Source organism: Rhinatrema bivittatum, chromosome 1 (genome assembly GCF_901001135.1).
Source record: "Rhinatrema bivittatum chromosome 1, aRhiBiv1.1, whole genome shotgun sequence".
NCBI lineage: Eukaryota > Metazoa > Chordata > Amphibia > Gymnophiona > Rhinatrematidae > Rhinatrema > Rhinatrema bivittatum.
The window spans coordinates 20,755,629-20,773,646 of record NC_042615.1 but is presented as its reverse complement, the minus strand read 5'-3'; the positions used below and the strand labels follow the sequence as shown (position 1 = coordinate 20,773,646).

Genomic DNA, 18,018 nt, shown 5'->3' with positions numbered 1-18,018 from the left:
ACCCTAATCAATAAAGTGCAAGCAACAGGGATTGCACCTATAACTTAGTCAGACCATGCGGCTATGTGGCTCAAATTACAAGGCCTGGGAGTTCAATCTGGGAAGCGGTACTGGAGATTAAACGAGAGCCTCCTAGATGACAGATTATTGTGCTAAACTGGAACAGGAAATGGAGCAATACTTAGTGGAAAATGACACTGGGGATGTGTCCGCTAATACTCTATGGGATTGCTTTAAGGCAGTTGCTAGAGGCAAATTAATAGCGCATGTGTCACATCTCCGGAAAGAGGAGAATAAAAAACGCATAGACCTTTTACAGAGGATAGGCAAACTAGAAATTAAACATAAAAGAGTTGACCCTCAGGATAGGTAGCAAATTAGAAAAATTAAGAGTGGAATTAAAGGATTCATCTATAAAAGAAATTGCTTTCCAGCTGGATAAAGCCAAACAAGAATTCTTTGAAGGGGGCAACAAAGCTGGCGGGTTACTAGCCAGGAAACTTAAAGCTATAGCAGCACACAATCAAATTCTGAAGATTAGAACAACTCAGGAGAGTTGGTATCAGACAATGACAACATCCGTACAAGGTTTACACAATTTTATCAATAGTTATATTCTAAGCGGGCAGATATCTCCTAGGCTGCAATAGATGCCCACTTGGCAGATATTATCTTACCCCAAATTGATGATTTGCAACAAGTTTGCCTCAATAAGGATATAACAGAGATGGAAGTAACCAAGGCTATTAAGGAACTAAAATTGGGTAAATCACCAGGAATCGATGGATTCTCGGCAGGGTTTTACAAGAAATTAAGTACAGTGGTTACCCGCCCCTTAGTGGCCACTTTTAATAATCTCTTGAGACAGTCAAATAACAGCAGAAGCTAATACAGTGGGGGTTACTATTATAGCAAAACCAGGTAGATACCCCCACTCTTTGCGGGTCATACAGACCTATTTCCCTGATAAATTTAGATTTAAAAATCTTAGCTAAAATTTTAGCTACTTGCTTAAACAATGTAGCAAACTACTTGATACATCCGGATCAAACTGGATTTGTACTAGGTCGGCTAGCTGCTGATAACTTACGCAGAGTGGTAGATCTCATCTGGCAAGCGCAGACCATCAAGATACCTATGGTATTACTTACAGTTGACGCTGAAAAGGCTTTCGACCTAGTACACTGGGACTATTTATTCTCGGTGCTGGGTAAGATGGGCCTGGGGGTAACTTCTCGATGTGGATCAAAAAATTAAATAGTGCCCCAAGTGCTTGTATTAAGGTAAATGGTGGATTCTCGAAGCCATTTGGGATTGAATGGGGGACAAGGCAGGGGTGTCCTCTTTCCCCGCTTCTTTTTGCTCTTTACTTAGAACCACTGGCTACCTGTATCCAGAAAATGAAGGAGATTCAGGATATTAAGGTAAGAGAACAAGAATATAAACTCGCTGTTTGCTGACGACATATTTACCATTGCTCACCCCGATGGCTTCCTGGCACCACTGGTCGAGGAATTTAAAAGATTTAGTGGGGTTTCAGGGAACCAACTAAATGCGGACAAATCTGAACGCCTAAATGTTACTCTTACAAAGGAACACTTTCAAACAATTAAACGGAGGTATTGAAGTATTTGGGGGTGAAGATAGGCCCTAACCTAGCTGAATTGTACAAGATAAACTATGAGGGGATCTGGAAAAAAATAGTACCTGATTTACAAAAATAGTACCTGATTTACAAAATTGGCTAGGAAGAATATCAACCATTAAAATGAACGTACTACCCAGATTGGGATATCTTTTTCAAACGTTTCCAATTGAAGTCCCTACAGATGCTATGAATACCTGGCAGAGGAAACTTCTTCAGTTTATTTGGAGGCAGAGACCTCCCAGGGTCAGCAGCATGGTGCTATTTTTACCGAAGGATAGAGGAGGACTGGGCGCCCCATGCCTTCTTTGGTACTATGTAGCATCACTGGCATAGAGTGGGGTCCGGTAAACGATGGGTGCAGTTGGAAATAGATCTCCTACAGGGGATATCCCCGGCATCCTTGGTGTGGCTTCCCAGTAAGGATAGGAAACTGATTGATCCTGTTGTCCCATCCATAGCACTTACCTTGAAGATCTGGGATAAATGGAAAGACTGTCTGGTGGGAGATAGAACTTATCTTAGATCCCCTATATATTTTTCAATTTAGATTTTGAACCCGGTGACTCAAGGGGCCTTGCTGCACGGTGGGAAAACAAGGGTGCTCACGGCTAGAACATCTTTGGCACATGGGGAAAATTCGAGAGTTCTCAGTCTTGATGCAAACTTACAAAATTCCCGTCACAGATCAGTACTTTTACTGTCAAATACGTCACTATTGTTAATAGCGGCAACCTCTGACTAATTAACTCAATGAATACCAGCTTCAGACAGTTATAAAGTATATATATCACTACAGACTGTTAAGACAGATTTAAGTAAAGGCAAATCACTGTTTGAATGAAGGGTTTTGTGATCAAGCTGAGAACATCAAAAGGGTAATATCCAGGATCTACACCCTTCTAAATGGGGAACTAAAATTTATTCCATCACATATTATTCACTGGGAAAGGGACCTTCGGGTCTCTACGGAACCACAAAGTTGGGCACGTTGTTTTCTTTTTACTAGACAGAGTTCTGACTCAGTGTCCATAGTAGAACAAAGCTACAAAATGCTTTACCGCTGGTATATCACTCCGATTAAGATACACAGGTTCTATCCCAAGTTAACAGACAAGTGCTGGAGAGGTTGCGGAGAAGTAGGGAATTATTTACACATGTGGTGGCACTGCTTCAAGATTATTTGATATTGGGATGGAATAGTTCAACTAATCTCTGACATAGTGGGAGAACAATTTACCAAAGACCCTGTATTTTTTCTGCTAAATGTATACATCCTGAGAATTCAGCGCTCTTGAATGTTTATTTAATACATCAGATAATACTAGCTGCTAGGGCAGAAATTGCATATTGTTGGAAACAGAAGTGCCAACACTAATCTCTGAATGAAAAAGGTCATTCAGAGATTAGTCAATATGTGTTACTTAAATAAACTGACTGCAGTCATACAAAAAAAATTAGATAAATTTGGAAATAGATGGCAGCAACTTTTATCGTGGCAAGCACAGCAGTAAGATGGACACGGCAATATGTGAAGAGACATGCTCCTCAAGAATGGGTTTAATTTGTAACCTATTTGAAGCAGGGAGAAGGTAGTGGGCTTTAAGGGAGGGGGAAATGACGCAAAACTCAAGAGGTTTACAAGTAAGGTTCAATGTCTATTTCGATTCTGATTACTGTATGCAAAATTGGATCTGATGAAGAAAGATTCATAGCTGATATTGGTCTCGGATGAGATTTACTACTCTTACTATATTTCATGCTTTATGTAATCAATGTATCAAAGATACAACATACACATGATATATGTTTTCTGTTTGTGATTGTTACCTCAAAAATATAAATTAAAAAAAACCCCACTGTGTCTCGTATATAAAATGATTGGATATTCTGTGCTATAATAGAAATCATCTCTCTCAATAGACATTTTGCTCTCATTACATTAACTTGGATTTTATCTGATTAAAATGTTAGATAAAGACAAATTCCATACATTCCACCCCCAAATCAAGAGGTGGGGATATAGAAGACATCTCCCAAAATTTCTCTAGCTCAGTGGTTCCCAACCTGGAGTTCATTGACACCCCCCCCCCCCCCAGGAGTCCGCAAAACCATCCAGAAGGTATGCAAGAAAGTTGAGCTGGAGAAAGAGAGTGAGCTGCTGCTACCTGTGAATAGCTGAGTTACTGCCACAAGCCAGGAGAGTGAGAGTGGAGCCTATTGGTGCCCCAATAAACTTTATCCCACATTGCTGAAGACCAGAAGGAGGGGTGACAAACTGCTTGCAACCATTAGGGGCCTCAAAACCTCAACACCATATGTCCAGTGGAGGTAGGGAAGACGGACCGATTGCAGCTTTCGAGAGTTATAAACTAAACTGAGAAATTACTACTTACCTGAAAATGTCCTTTTCATTAGGACAGTCAGATGAATCCAGAAGTGAATTATGTACTTCTATCAGAAGATGGAGACGAAGCAAACTGACCTCACAGTATATATACCTCTGAAGTGACATAGCTTGCCAGTATTCTCTTCAAAAGCAAGTAACAAAACTTGATTAAACAGATAACCATTTCAATTCTCAGCCAACACTGAGCTAAGACAAGAATTCATTAACACTAGTCTAGGGACTGGACTAACACTTACCAGTAAATCCTTTAATATGTAGCCACTGAGGAGGATCATAATACAACCATTCGGCAGCCAAAGGAGGGAAATTGGATTCATCTGACTATCCTAAGAAAAGGAAATTATCAAGTAAGTAGTAATTTTTCATTTCTTAGCGTCCAAGTCAGATGAATCCAGAACAAGTGGGATGTACCCAAGCTACTGCCCGTGGTCCAGTCAAAACCGCATGTGCAAAGGCTGCTCCTCCTGGGCTTGCACATCCAGATGATAATACCTGGGAAAAGTATGTACCGAGGACCATTTGCAGCTCGGCAAATGTCGACGGGGGACAAAATTTTCACTTCCGCTCATGACACTGTCTGAGCCCTAGTGGAATGAGCCCTGACCTGACTAGGTAACTGCTTCCCAGCATCAATGTATGCAGCTGTGACTACCTCCTTAATCCAGCGAGCTATGGTAGCCCATGAGGCCAGCTCTCCCTGCCTAGTACCGCCATGAAGGACAAACAGGCGATCTGTCTTCTGTAAAGGCTCAGTAACCTCCAGATACTGGACAATATGTCACTTGACATCCAAGGGTCACAACAGATTATACTCCTCTACATCTCTCTCTGTCCAGAGACAGCAGGGAGATGGACTGATTCAAATGGAAGTCAGTGACCACCTTCGAAAGAAAAGAAGTAACAGTACACAGCTATATGGCCTCTGGAGTCACCCGGAGGAATGGCTCCCAGCAAGACCAGGCCTGCAGTTCGGAAACCTTATGTGCAGAAAAAACTGCCACAAGAAACACCATTTAAGTCAGAAACCGCAAGGTAAGGTTACGCATCGGCCTAAAAGTAGGACCTGCTAAGAAATAAAATACCAAATTAGGACTCCGTAAGGGCAACGGAAAGCACAAAGGACGACGAAGATGTTTTACTCCTTTCAGGAAAAGGGCCACATCAGGATGAGTCAACAAGGATCCACCATTCACCTGACCTCTGAAACAGGCGAGAGCCACAACTTCTACCTTTAAGGAATTAAGAGCCAAGCCTTTATTCAAGCCATCTTGCAAAAATTCCAAAATGAGCAGGATCTTGACCAAACAAGGAAGAGTACCTTGATCCTCACACACCAGGCCTCAAACACTTGCCAAACCCGCACATAGGCCAAGGAAGTTCTTAGTAAGGTGGAAATCACTGCTGTAGAGTATCCCCGTTTCGGCAAGCGAGCCCTTTGAAGGGCCATACCGTAAGACAAAATAAAGTCTTCGTGAAGAACAGGACCCTGCCACAACAGATCCCTGTGCACCGGAAGTCGAAGGGGTGATTTTGATGAAAAAATATTTTTCAAGGTAGTATTAATTGCTTCCCCCAAAACTCTGGGGAAGTTAACAAAACATAAGTTCAGATGCCTAGAATGATTTTCTAAATGCTCTAGTCTCAGTGAGCAAGACCCCAAATCTTTTATAAGTTTGAAATTACATGTTTGAGTTTGTACCAAGGACTGCTGAGTGGCTGCCAATTGGTTCATTTCCTGAACTTGAGAATCAAAAAAACTACATTTTGTGCTTCTTGTGCATTTACTTTTGTGTTTAATTTTTCAATTTCTCCCTGGCAAACTTTCCAAAGCTCACTATTAGGTCCCATAACGTTTCATGAGTTATTACTGCCGGTTTAGGTGGGGGTAGGAAACACTCACCCACTATTCCGGGTTGTGCCGCTTTCAACAATTCTCGCATTGTTTCTTCAGCTTTTCCTCTCAACCCCTCCGCCTCTCCACCAGAAGGCACATGCTATAAGGGATAATGAAAGATGTGAAGATGAAACTGCTTCCAGCAGTCCGGGAGAGGAGTGGAATCCTGGCTGAACTCCTCCACACTGACCCCTCATCGCCATCGCATCAGTGTTGACCTCATCGAGGACTGCAAGCTCCAGGGGAAGTACGCTGGAAATTTGAGCCGGCGGGAAACGGTGATCTGGGGGACTCAGCGTAGTTTCCCCAGGTGACTGTGGTGCTCCCTCGCCGTCAGTCACAGCGGGGAGAGTTTCCCCCTGTACTGCCATCCCGACTGCATGTGAAGATATTAAATGCTGATCCATCTGAGACCCGACCTTTCCTCTTTGAAGGCATATTTTAAGGTAAAAGTTTCCGTATTTCAAGAGAAGCTTTTCACTTCCGCCACTCATGCCACCATCTTGGCCCCTCCAATCTGGAACTTTTTTGAACTTGCTTCCTTCTCCCCACTGCAGCTGGAATGGGAGGTGAAGACCACTGTTGGCCTCAGCCTTCAAATTATTAGGGCAATTTTTAAACAGCTTCAGAAATTTCTTGCCCTGTGTATTCAGTCTAGCTCAGTAAGCATTATTTATGATTAAATTTTATACATTATTAATGATTCTGATGTGCCTGTTATGGCATGCAAAGATTAAAGTGTGTGGGGGTCCACAAAACCTTGAGGCTTAAAAGGGGTCTGTATTCCCTTAAAGGTTGGGAATACCTGCTCTAGCCCATTTTGGGTGCTTGGCTGTTGAACACCCCCCTTTTTAGAGGATGGACCAGGAAACAGCCTTCAAAAGTCTGATGGGGGAGCTAATATGTCGTCCTTTAAACAATTTGCTTTTTATCATGTTTTTGTTGAATGGGTAATTTTATTATGAATGTATCATACATAATCCATGAACTACCAAGTAATGTGCAGAACAAAATTTAAATGAGAAAAATGAAATGAAAATGGAATATATACTGACTCAAGTATTTTGGCCCCTCCCCCACCAGACCACTGTACAGATCAGAATGCCTGGTGCAAAAATCTGAATTCAGAAGAAATTCCATCAGAGGGAAAAAAGGAGGCTGCTAGAGGTAATTTCAGCCCTGACTCCATCTCCAAGAATAAAACTGTCACAGGAGTCAGCACCAGAGGCACCTTGACCAGGAATGACTTGACTGTTCCCCTGCAGCACAGGCTCAGAAGACGTGGCAAAACAAAAGGAAAACCTACTCCCATCTAGTCTCCCCTCCACACACACAATGTCAGGAGGCCAAGCATAGAGGAACCAGCATGTTTCTCTGATATATCCCTCTGAGCTCACACCACAAGTGAGGCAATAGGAGTCAGCAACACTGCTTAAGCACTGAGCTCTTGTAGCCCCAAATACTTGCAGCCCTGCTAGACCATAACCAAACAGCTGCAAGACTGCCAGTACTCCATAACTGCTGGAGAAGCAAAAAGAAAAATCCTTCCAAGTCAGAACAAACAAGGATATTGGTTCTACCAAAGGGGGAAGTGGGCACGGTCCTCCACACTACTGACAAAGTAAAGCCCTGGACCTGTCTGAGCCCCATTACAGACTTTAGCTGGCCAGCTGCCAGATGTCTTACCCCTCTAGGCACCCGATGGGACTAGCTGCTTCTCTCTCAAAGCTCTTCACTTTAATTTCTTTTTTTGCAACTTTACTCAGCATCAGAGCAGGGGTCAAGGAATATGAGAGAGAGACAGGAAGGAAAGGGTATGGGAGACAGCAAAATGCAAAACCCCAAGGCACACTCCTGGGCTCAACCAGACCTTGCAGGAAACCTGGGAGACAATTAAGACGACTTGCTCAGTCAGGCACAAGAATTCAGAACCTGATTAGAGGATCACTCAATCAGGTAGAGGAGCTGGAAGCCAGGCCCAAAGAACTCAATCAGGGTATTCTAGAAGTGCTGCCTTAGGAGCTAAAACTAGCTCTATCAGGTGAGGCCAAAGCCTGGGAGCTGGAATTCTAATGCACCAATCTGTTGGCTTTTGCCTGCATTGTAAAATATTGGATAAATATAGCTGAAAGTTTACTACAAACCAGGGTTCAAAATCTCACTGCTGCTGCTTGTGACCTTGGGCAAGTCACATTTACTCTGTTGCCTCAGGTACTAACTTAGAACGTAAGCCTTCTGGGGACAGGGAAATAACTACAGTACCTGAATGCAACTTGCTTCGAAGTGCTGAAAAGTGAAATATAAATCAATTCCACCATCCTATATACTGGTCTTGGGAAAAGGTGCGCCCTTCTGTCTCCATATGCTAATAGGCAGTGTAAATCCACGAATGTCTGATCTAGCAGAATAAGGAACAGGTACTGTAGGGAAAAATTGTGTAGAAGAGAAAGATGGAGGGGAGTTGGGAAAGCAGAACAGGAAAAGACAGCAATGGAGTGAAAGATAACAGTAAAAAGGCTAAAAACTTTCAGGAAAAAAAGGAATGAAAAGAACCACACAAAAAGCAGAGCTGCTTATCTTAACAGGCATTCTCCTGGGGCAGCAGGATGTTAGCCCTCACACATGGGTGACATCATCTGATGGAGCCTGACACGGAAAACTTATGTAAAAGTTTCTGGAACTTTGACTGTGCATACTGAACATGCCCAGCATGCCATAAACCATACAGGGTCCCTCTTCAGTCTCGTAACGTAAAATTACGATTAAAAAAACAAAACAGGAGGAAACTCCACAGGGTGGCGGGCGGGTTTCGTGAGGACTAACATCCTGCTGTCCTAAGAGAACACCTGTTACAGGTAAGCAACTCTGCTTTCTCCTGGGACAAGCAGGATGGTAAGTCCTCACATGGGTGAATCACTAGCTACAGGCTGCTCCCCAACAGAAAAAGGGACCAACAAGCACCAATCAGGTGCCCACGGGAACAACCACCACAGTGTTGTTGGTACCAGAGAAGACAGCCTGAACCCAAACAATGGGCCCTAGGCAGGGAGAGTTGGGTTCTACACCTCAAAGAGATTCTGAAGAATAGACTGGCCAAACCTACAGCCACAATATGGCTTCAGAAAAAACCTAAGCACAGAAACACTACTACTCATTAAATGACACCATACTCAGATGTTTCGACAAGGGCCAAAGCTACCTGCTAATCCTCCTGGACTTATCAGCTGCATTTGATACAGTAAACCACACAATCCTTCTGGACAGACTAACTGAAATAAGAGCCACCAGTAAAACTCTACAATGGTTCACATCATACCTAGCTCACAGAAGCTTCCAAGTAACATTCAACAACACCCTCTCGAAGAAAGGAACCCTCAACACAGGAGTCCCACAAGGATCAGCACTATCAGCAACAATATTCAACATTTACCTCCTTCCAATTTGTTACCTGCTGGATCGCCTTGGTCTGACACATTTCCTATATGCAGATGACATACAAACACTAATCCCATTACACAACACCTTGGAAGCAACTTACAAAAAAGCAGCCAACATCTATCAGAAATTAAACAACTGCTAAATGATCTAAAACTCATAATAAACATAGATAAAACAGAAATAATCATCCTAGACAGGAAAAACAGCAACGCTACTACAACACCACTCAAAAAGGAGAACCCAAAATCTTCAATTTCACTAGTCACACATGCAAGAAACCTGGGAATCAACATCGACAGCGAGCTATCCTTCAAGATCCATATCACTAACAAATTAAAAGAAGGATACCACAAACTACTAACCCTAAGACGACTAAAACCCTTCCTTTCTCAAAACAACTTCAGAACAGTTTTACAACTACTCATTTTCTCCATCCTCGACTACTGCAACTCCTTACTATTCAGCCTACCCCTCACCACAATCCGTCCACTACAAATCCTACAGAACGCAGCCGCTAGAATACTAACAAGAACAAAAAAACATGACCATATCACCCCATCCCTCATGGCGCTGCACTGGCTCCCAATTAAATATCGAATACACTACAAAATACTAACAATACTTCACAAAACAATCATAGGACTGCAAATCAGCTGGTTATCTAAAACGATCAAACAACACGCCCCAAAACGAGCCCGTCTCTCGACAAACAAAGGCCTCCTAAAAATTCCTCCAACTCGAACCACGCGACTCACCACAACTCAAGAAAGAGCCATATCCATTGGAAGCCCCAAGCTATGGAACACCTTGCCAATCAAAAAGAACACAACCCAACTTAAAAACCTTCAAGGAGGACTTAAAAACATGACTATTCACCAAAGCCTACTTAGATACTCAATGAAAACCATACATCTGGTTTCACAACCATCAAACCAAACGAGACAAGGACACATTAAATACTACAAGCAAACTTTACACTTTCTGACTCACACAACTCTAAGAAGCTTGACAAACATCCCAACCATAACATTACTATAACCTCTCACAGAACATATTGTACTAACTTAAATCTGTAATTGTATATTGTTTCTTTGAATATGAACATGTTGATATGTTAACTTGCTAATGATTTTGTAAACCGTTGTGATGGCAAACCTGAATGATGGTATATAAAAACCCACAAATAAATAAAAATAAAAATAAATACTATCACTTCGGCCATCCCTGTCCAGTCAGTAGTGGAATGCGAATGTGTGGAGAGAACTCCATTTCACAGCCTTGCAGATCTCCTCCACGGGAACTGTTCGCAAGTAGGCAGACATTGCCCTTGACATGACCCCTCAAGATGCAGTGCCCCTGGGCATAACAGAAGGAGATGCAGCCTGCTAGCCAACTGGATAGTGTCTGTTTGGCAATTGCATCTCCCAATCTATTCCTGGCAATTGCATCTCCCAATCTATTCCTGTCAAACTCTGGAATTTGTTGCCAGAGAATGTGGTTCGTGCAGTTAGTATAGCTGTGTTTAAAAAAGGATTGGATAAGTTCTTGGAGGAGAAGTCCATTACCTGCTATTAAGTTCACTTAGAGAATAGCCACTGCCATTAGCAATGGTTACATGGAATAGACTTAGTTTTTTGGGTACTTGCCAGGTTCTTGTGGCCTGGATTGACCACTGTTGGAAACAGGATGCTGGGCTTGATGGACCCTTGGTCTGACCCAGTATGGCATTTTCTTATGTTCTTAAATAAAAAGTTGGATGGACTGTCTATGGGTTTCTGTCCTCTCCAGATAGAAGGTCAAGGCTCTCTTGCAATCCAAACTATGCAGTGCTCATTTGCCTTGTGTGAATGGGGGTCTGGGAAAGAATGTTGACAGGACAATTGACTGGTTAACATGAAAATCCATCACCACCTTAGGCAGGAACTTAGGGTAAGTACGCAAGACCACCCTGTCATGATAAAATCTGATAAAAGGTAGATAAGTCACTAAGGCCTGGAGCTCGCTGACCCTGTGAGCTGATGTGACCGTCACCAAAAATATTACCTTCCAGGTCAGGTACTTCAGGTCACAGGAACACAGCAGCTCAAAAGGGGTTTTCATCAGCTCAGCTAGTACCACATTGAGATCCCAAGACACAACAGGATGCCTTAAGGGGAGGCTTCAATTGAAGCAGGCCCTGATGAAGCATACAACTATCAGCTGTAGAGAGATGGTGGTATGCGCCAACCGCACTGAGATGAACTCTGAGATGGTCTTCTTCAAGCCAGCCTCCGATAAGGGTAGGAGGTAGCCGAGTAGTTTTCGTGTGGGGAAAGGGAACAGATCTAGAGCCTTCTGCTCATGCCACACAGAAAACCTCCTCCACTTCAGTTTGTAAGTCTTTCTAATGGAAGGCTTTCTGAAAACCACCAGGACCCGAGACACATCCTTAGAGAGATCAAGCGGCTGCGGAATTAAGCTCTCAAATCCAAGCTGTGAACAACATGGCCTGGAGGTTGGGATGCTGCAGCCTGCCCCAATCGCGGGATGAGATCTGGGGAAGTCCCCAGACTGGTTAGTCTCTGGATGGACAACTCCTAAAGGAGTGGAAATCAGATCTGTCTCGGCCAATGAGGAGCTATGAAGATCATAGTCCCTCAGTCCTTGCAAAGCTTCAAGAGTCTTCGTCAAAGGAATTGGAGGCTACGCATACAGAAGACCCTTGCCCCAATGGTGGGCAAAAGTGTCCAGGCTGGTTCACCATCTGACCTGTTCAGGGAGCAGAACAAAGTCACCTTCCTGTCTGCAAGGGGATGCGAACAAGTCCACATCTGGGTTTTCTCAGAGGTGAAGGTCCGGTTCACCAATCCCTGGTCCAGAGACCACTTGTGGGGTCTGAAGGCACAACTAAAGGTCTGTCCACTATAACATTCTCCATTTCTGCCAAATACATAGCCCTGAGTACCATCCCGTGGGAAGGGCCCCAGGACCAGTTCTGGACTGCTTTCTGACACAGGAGGTTTGACCCTGTGCCACCCTGCTTGACATACCACACTGCAACTTGGTTGTCTGTTTAGATCAGGACAATTTTGTTGGACAGCCGATCTCTGAAATCCCACAGTGCATACCTGATCACCTGGAGCACCAGGAAGTTGATTTGACACTGTGCTTCCTGGGTGGACCATTGGCCTTGGGTGCAGAGCCCCTCTACATGAGCTTTGCACCCGTGAATAGGAGAATTTGGGTAGAGGAATTTTGGAAAGGTATTCCCCGTTTCAAATTTGAGAGAACCCGCCACCAAGACAAAGAGTCCTGGAGAGACAGTGATTCTGATGTGAGCCTGGAGGCTCTGCGTGTCCTGGTACCACTGCGACCTCAGGGTCCATTGAGCTCTGCGCATGGACGGTTGCGACCATGTAGCCCAAGAGTCAACATGTGACGAGCTGAAACCGGCTGGCTTTGTTGAATCACCGCCACTATGGACGCCAAGGTGACTGCCCTGGATCGTGGCAGGAAGGCTCTTTCCTGAGTCGTGTCTAGCAGGGCTCCTTTGAAGTCAAACTGAAGTAACGGGCTGTGATGGGACTTTGGGTAGTTGACGAAGAACCCTAGTGACTCCAACACCCTGATGGTCAAACGCATAGACTGATCAGCCCCTGCTTGAGAGGTGCTCTTGACCAGCCAAACATCCAAGTAAGGGAAAACATGCACCCCTCACCTGCAGAGGTGTATCCCCACCCACGATCGGGTATTTTGTAAAGACATGTAGGGCCAACACGAGCCCAAACGGCCACACTCTGTACTGAAGTGCTGTTTTCCCACTGCAGAACATGGCAATTCAAAAACGCATATAAACTAACTTGAAAACATCAGAATACAGTGAGCCACAAAGACAAAAACAAATATAAGATAATCGATAAAGAATAAATCAATTGAGAGAATGTAAGATTCTCAAAACAACCTATAATTAAGATGTGTAAACTATCATTGCGTTTTAATTTTCCATACCTTTTACCTTAAATACTAGATCAATTATTAATACATACTAGATAAATTTACTTGTAAAATATTAATGCATGTCTATGAATACCACCTCTGTAACCAATCATTGTTTGTGAGTAATTATGAACGTCACTTTGTAAACCGTTGTGATCTATACAAGGAATGATGGTATACAAAATGTCTAAATAAATAAATAAATAAAAATAAAATATAGATACATCTGGTGACTTGGGAAGATCACGATGTGAGTGTATGCTTCCTTTAAATCAAGGGAACATAGTCAGTCCCCTTTTTGCAGGAGGGTGCCCAAGGAAGCCATCTTGAATTTTTCTTTGAGAAACTTGTTCAAGGCTGTCAGAGTACTGGGAGTAGATTCCCTGCCCTCTTTGCCTTGGTGGGACAGGTTCGACTGCTCTGGCTGTTTAAGAGGGAGGCGAGTTCCCTTAACAGTACCTCCTGATGCATTATTTGCCCCCAAAATGGGCCTGGAGGACAATTTGGGGGGGGGGGGGGGGTGTCACCAATAGGTTCAATTGGTACCCTTGAAGGACGATGGACAGAACCCACTGGTCTGAGTTTATACTGGGCCACCAATCCGCAAAGACCCAGGGCACCAGTTAAGGCTTGGGAACTCTCTGCTGCTTGGGGCGGCCATGGGAGTTCACCTCTGCGAACGGACGCGAGGGGCTGAAGGATAATGCTTCCTCTGGCAGTAGAAAGATTTCCTCTGACCATGCCTCACAAACCTTCTGGCTGAGATGGGCAGGACTAAAGTGCTGGTGAAGAGTTGCTGGAGCATCTCATGGTGATCCCATAACTAGGCCACTGCATCCCACACCTTATTTCTGAAGAGATTCTCTCCTGTACACAGCACATCAGCAAATCTTTCCTGTACCTCCGGTCAGAGATCCAAGGTTCGCAGACATGCCACTCTGCGGGTGGCAATTCCCAATGCAGAGACTCTCTATGCCATCTCGAAAACATTCTAGGTTGAACAAACCTTGTGTTTTCCACACTCCAGGCCTTGACGCACCAGCAATAAGGTGTCTTGCTGCTGCTGAGGAAGCCGCTCAGCCGCCTCCTGCACCTGCTTCCAGAGGTTGCGCAAATATTGGCTCATGTAGAGCTGATAAGTGGTGATGCGGGATATGAGCATGGTCCCCTGGAATACTTTCCTCCCAAGAGTGTCCATTGCTCTGTGATCCTTCCTCGGGGGTGCCAATGCATGGGTCACAGAGAGTGCATAGCCCTCGAGAGCGAATTCGACCACTACCAGTTGGTGTGACAGCTGATGTTGCTTGAATCCAGTAGCCTGTTGGACAAGATAAACCCCATCCAGAAAAGAAAAGGAGAAAAATAGTTGAGCGATAAGGATGCAACAAGCTAGAAGTTTTTAGTAACCTACATAAGCATATTAATGTTAAAATCAAACTGCCTAATTTGTTCCTAACAATCAGGTTTAATTTACACACCTAGTTTATTATTTTACATTGTTACCGTACTATGATGGCACACGAGTAATCTATACCACCCATATTTCTCTTTATCGTGCCCTTCTGTAAACCGTTGTGATGGCATTTAACTTGACGGTATAGAAAATTTTTTAAATAAATAAATAAAAATCCACTTATTTTAACTTAATAAGGTTTCCCTGTAGTTGAGAAAGGAGGAACTTTTTCTTTAAAATATCCGTGTAAATGTTTTATTAAATTGGATGGTAACAACTATATATTCTCCGATCCTAAAGGTTTAAAAGATCTTCTCGAGATTAAATGACCAGCAACTAGGAAAGTAAAACAGGTCAAGAAATGATGTATATTATTTCCTAATCTATAATTCTATTCCTAAATATTTCGTTCATTGGAAGATTCCATTTTATTTTGCCTTGTTTGAACAAATGCCAAATAAGGGTCAAACAATATAGAAATTGATTTTTGTTTCCTGTTTTCTTATGATTGACATGTGTTCTATTTTCATTGTAATTTGTTTATTGTAATTAATTATGTAAAGCAATAAATAAAGAATTTAAAATAAAAATCCACCGTCTTGTTTACAGGAAGTACAGTGAGGGGGTGTTCCTAGATCCTCAGCAGCAATTCCGTAAAGATCTCGTGCACCGGGACTGCCAGGATCTCTTTAGGAGCTTTCACAAACTGGAGAATTTCCAGCATCTTATGCCTGGCGTCCTCCATCATCAACTGAAAGGGGATGGCCCCTGCCATCGCCTGGACAAAACCTGCAAAGGTCAAGTCCTCCGGTGGTGACCTCCTTTGTTCTTCTGGAGGAGACTGCTCTGAAGGGAGACTTGCCAAGTCCTCGGAGGATTCTGCAGTGTTATATGAAGCCTCATCCTTACTGTAGTCCACAGGGAATGGGGCCCTAGGTGCTCAGCCTTTGTCCAGAGGCATAGGCACCAGTGCCGGCCCTAGCAAAGCTAGAAAGGGGGGCTGCAGGCCTTTGTGTCCCTGCCAGTCTCTATGGACTTTCCTCAGAGGAGGAACTGGCAACGAACTGGGTCGGTAACAGACAGATAAGCACATTGAGCCATTCCAGAAATGGTTCCAGTAGGGAAAGAGCAGGCATTAGCAGAGTCTGTGCTACCAGCTCGATTCCCTGCATCACCCACTCCACTGCCAACTGGACTCTGCGCTCCAACTCCTTCTCAAATGTAGCCTATGCCAAAATCAAGTGGGAGGCAGGAGGGTTGGCCAGATCTTCCTGGGATCCCTGAGCTGGATCGGTGACCGGCACCAGGAGTGGTGGAGACCATCGCGGACCTCTGGCATCGATGAGAGATGGGCACTCCTCGCCGCGGGGTCGCTTCAAGGGCATCACGACATGAGCCAACGCCATCCCAAGCCCAGCACAGTGCACTGAGGATAACCAGTGCTGATGCTTTCTTGGCTTCCCTCAGTGCTTAGCCCGGTCTCTCCCCAGTGCAGAGATCAATGACTATGAAGAGGGACCCCGCTTGGACACATGGTTTAGGGCACACTGTGCATGCTCAGTGTGCACAAATTTCCAGAAACTTTGACATAAGTTTTCCGTGCCGGACTCCATCTGATGGCACCCATGTGTGAGGACTACCATCCTGCTTATCCTAGGAGAAGAAAAGTAAATGGAGAGAAGAAAAAAGGGCATAATATAGGAAACTCGGAAAAATATTTACGCATTCTTACTGGGAGGAAATTGCTACTTCTTGTGTAGCATAGCTTTGTACACAAATATGCTGGTTTAAAATATTCCCTGGTCACCTGTTGCTACAGTTTACACAGCTTCATGTGTGCAATACCATTATTACTGTTAACATCTCATCTTGCAAACTTTCACCAAAACTGTGCCAACAGGACATCTACCTCATAAGCAGCTAAAGTACTGAGATAAAATGAGTTAGATAAACCCAAATCACCATTATCACTATTAGACCCATAGCTGCCTAAGTGTAATAATCACGTAAAGTTACCTGTATGCAGGCCCCAATCTTCTCACTGCAGAGGCTGCACACAAGTGCCCACCTGCTGCTGGGGATGTGCGAGACTTTTGTTATGGGTTCCATCTTCTCTGGGCTGCCTATGCTCACCTAAGAGATTTGTAAAAAATATATAAAACAGCTCAAGATTGCAGGCACAGACTTGACAAATGTAAGCTTCCAAGCCTTCTTTAACAAACAGATTAACAACACATTCATGATACCATAGAGTTTAAAAAAAAAAAAATTCAAATGTCATTTTGTTCGATTATTTAAAATTTCTTATTAGCTGCTTTCCCAATCCTACAAGAAATGTCCAAAGCAGTATGCAAACAAGAACATGCACAAATAATAAAAAAAAACCCCCAAATAAATAAAATTATAAAACAAAAAATGTTTTAAAACATACAAAAATATACAACAAAATAACAGAGGGAGAAGATCCATGTCTTAACTTTCTTTTGAAACCTAAGGTAGTTGGTTTCTAACCGAACAGCTAAAAGTAATGTACTTCAGAGAGATGGAGCTGCACAAGAAAATGCTCATCTGAAATCAAATTAATCACATTTACTTAAAGACAAGAACAGATAGCAGAGCTCTCTATCTTAACTGCCAAATAAACCCATACCATTTTAAATCCAATAACACCTGTATGATAGGTGTGACAATACAACCTTACACACCTCAGCGAACATTAAGATTTCAAAATAAAGAACCGTTGACCATTCCCACAATATGGAGCACACACCTGGCGCAGGTAAGGGATCATGTGTTTTTCGTAGCAGGTCCAAAGCTATGGAACTCCCTACCTGAAATGCTACGTTTAATACCAAAGATTTAAATGTAAGCTAAAAACATGGCTGTTCAAAAATGCATAACACCTAACTTTAAACATCAGAATGTAGAGAGCAACAAGGTCAAGAGATTTAACCAGAGAATGTAAGAATCTATGCAATGCAATGACTAAAATGGAGAGATTACTTACCTGATAATCTCGTTTTCCTTAGTGTAGGCAGATGGACTCATTACAAATGGGTATAGTGTGCTCGTGCTAGCAGTTGGAAACTGATCTGACGTCAGCACGTGGTACATATACCCCTGCAGGAAGTGCAGGCGCTCAGTAATCTTCCTTGCAAAAGCTTTGTGGATATATGTGTGACTGACTGATCAATTAACTGAAC

The 18,018-nt window shown here is 43.4% G+C and overlaps 1 protein-coding gene across 5 annotated transcripts in view; it reads right to left on the bottom strand.

The window, feature by feature from the left end:
• Nucleotides 1-18,018, bottom strand: part of JADE1 (jade family PHD finger 1) — a 545,699-nt gene that overhangs the window by 214,496 nt on the left and 313,185 nt on the right. For all 5 annotated transcript variants that reach the window (XR_003854973.1, XM_029592138.1, XM_029592223.1 and 2 more), the window contains one exon: nt 16,832-16,948. Coding sequence is in view for 4 of the 5 variants with exons in the window: in XM_029592138.1 (XP_029447998.1) it covers nt 16,832-16,948 (117 nt within the window). In the remaining variant the exon portion in view is untranslated. The remainder of the gene's footprint in view (nt 1-16,831; nt 16,949-18,018) is intronic.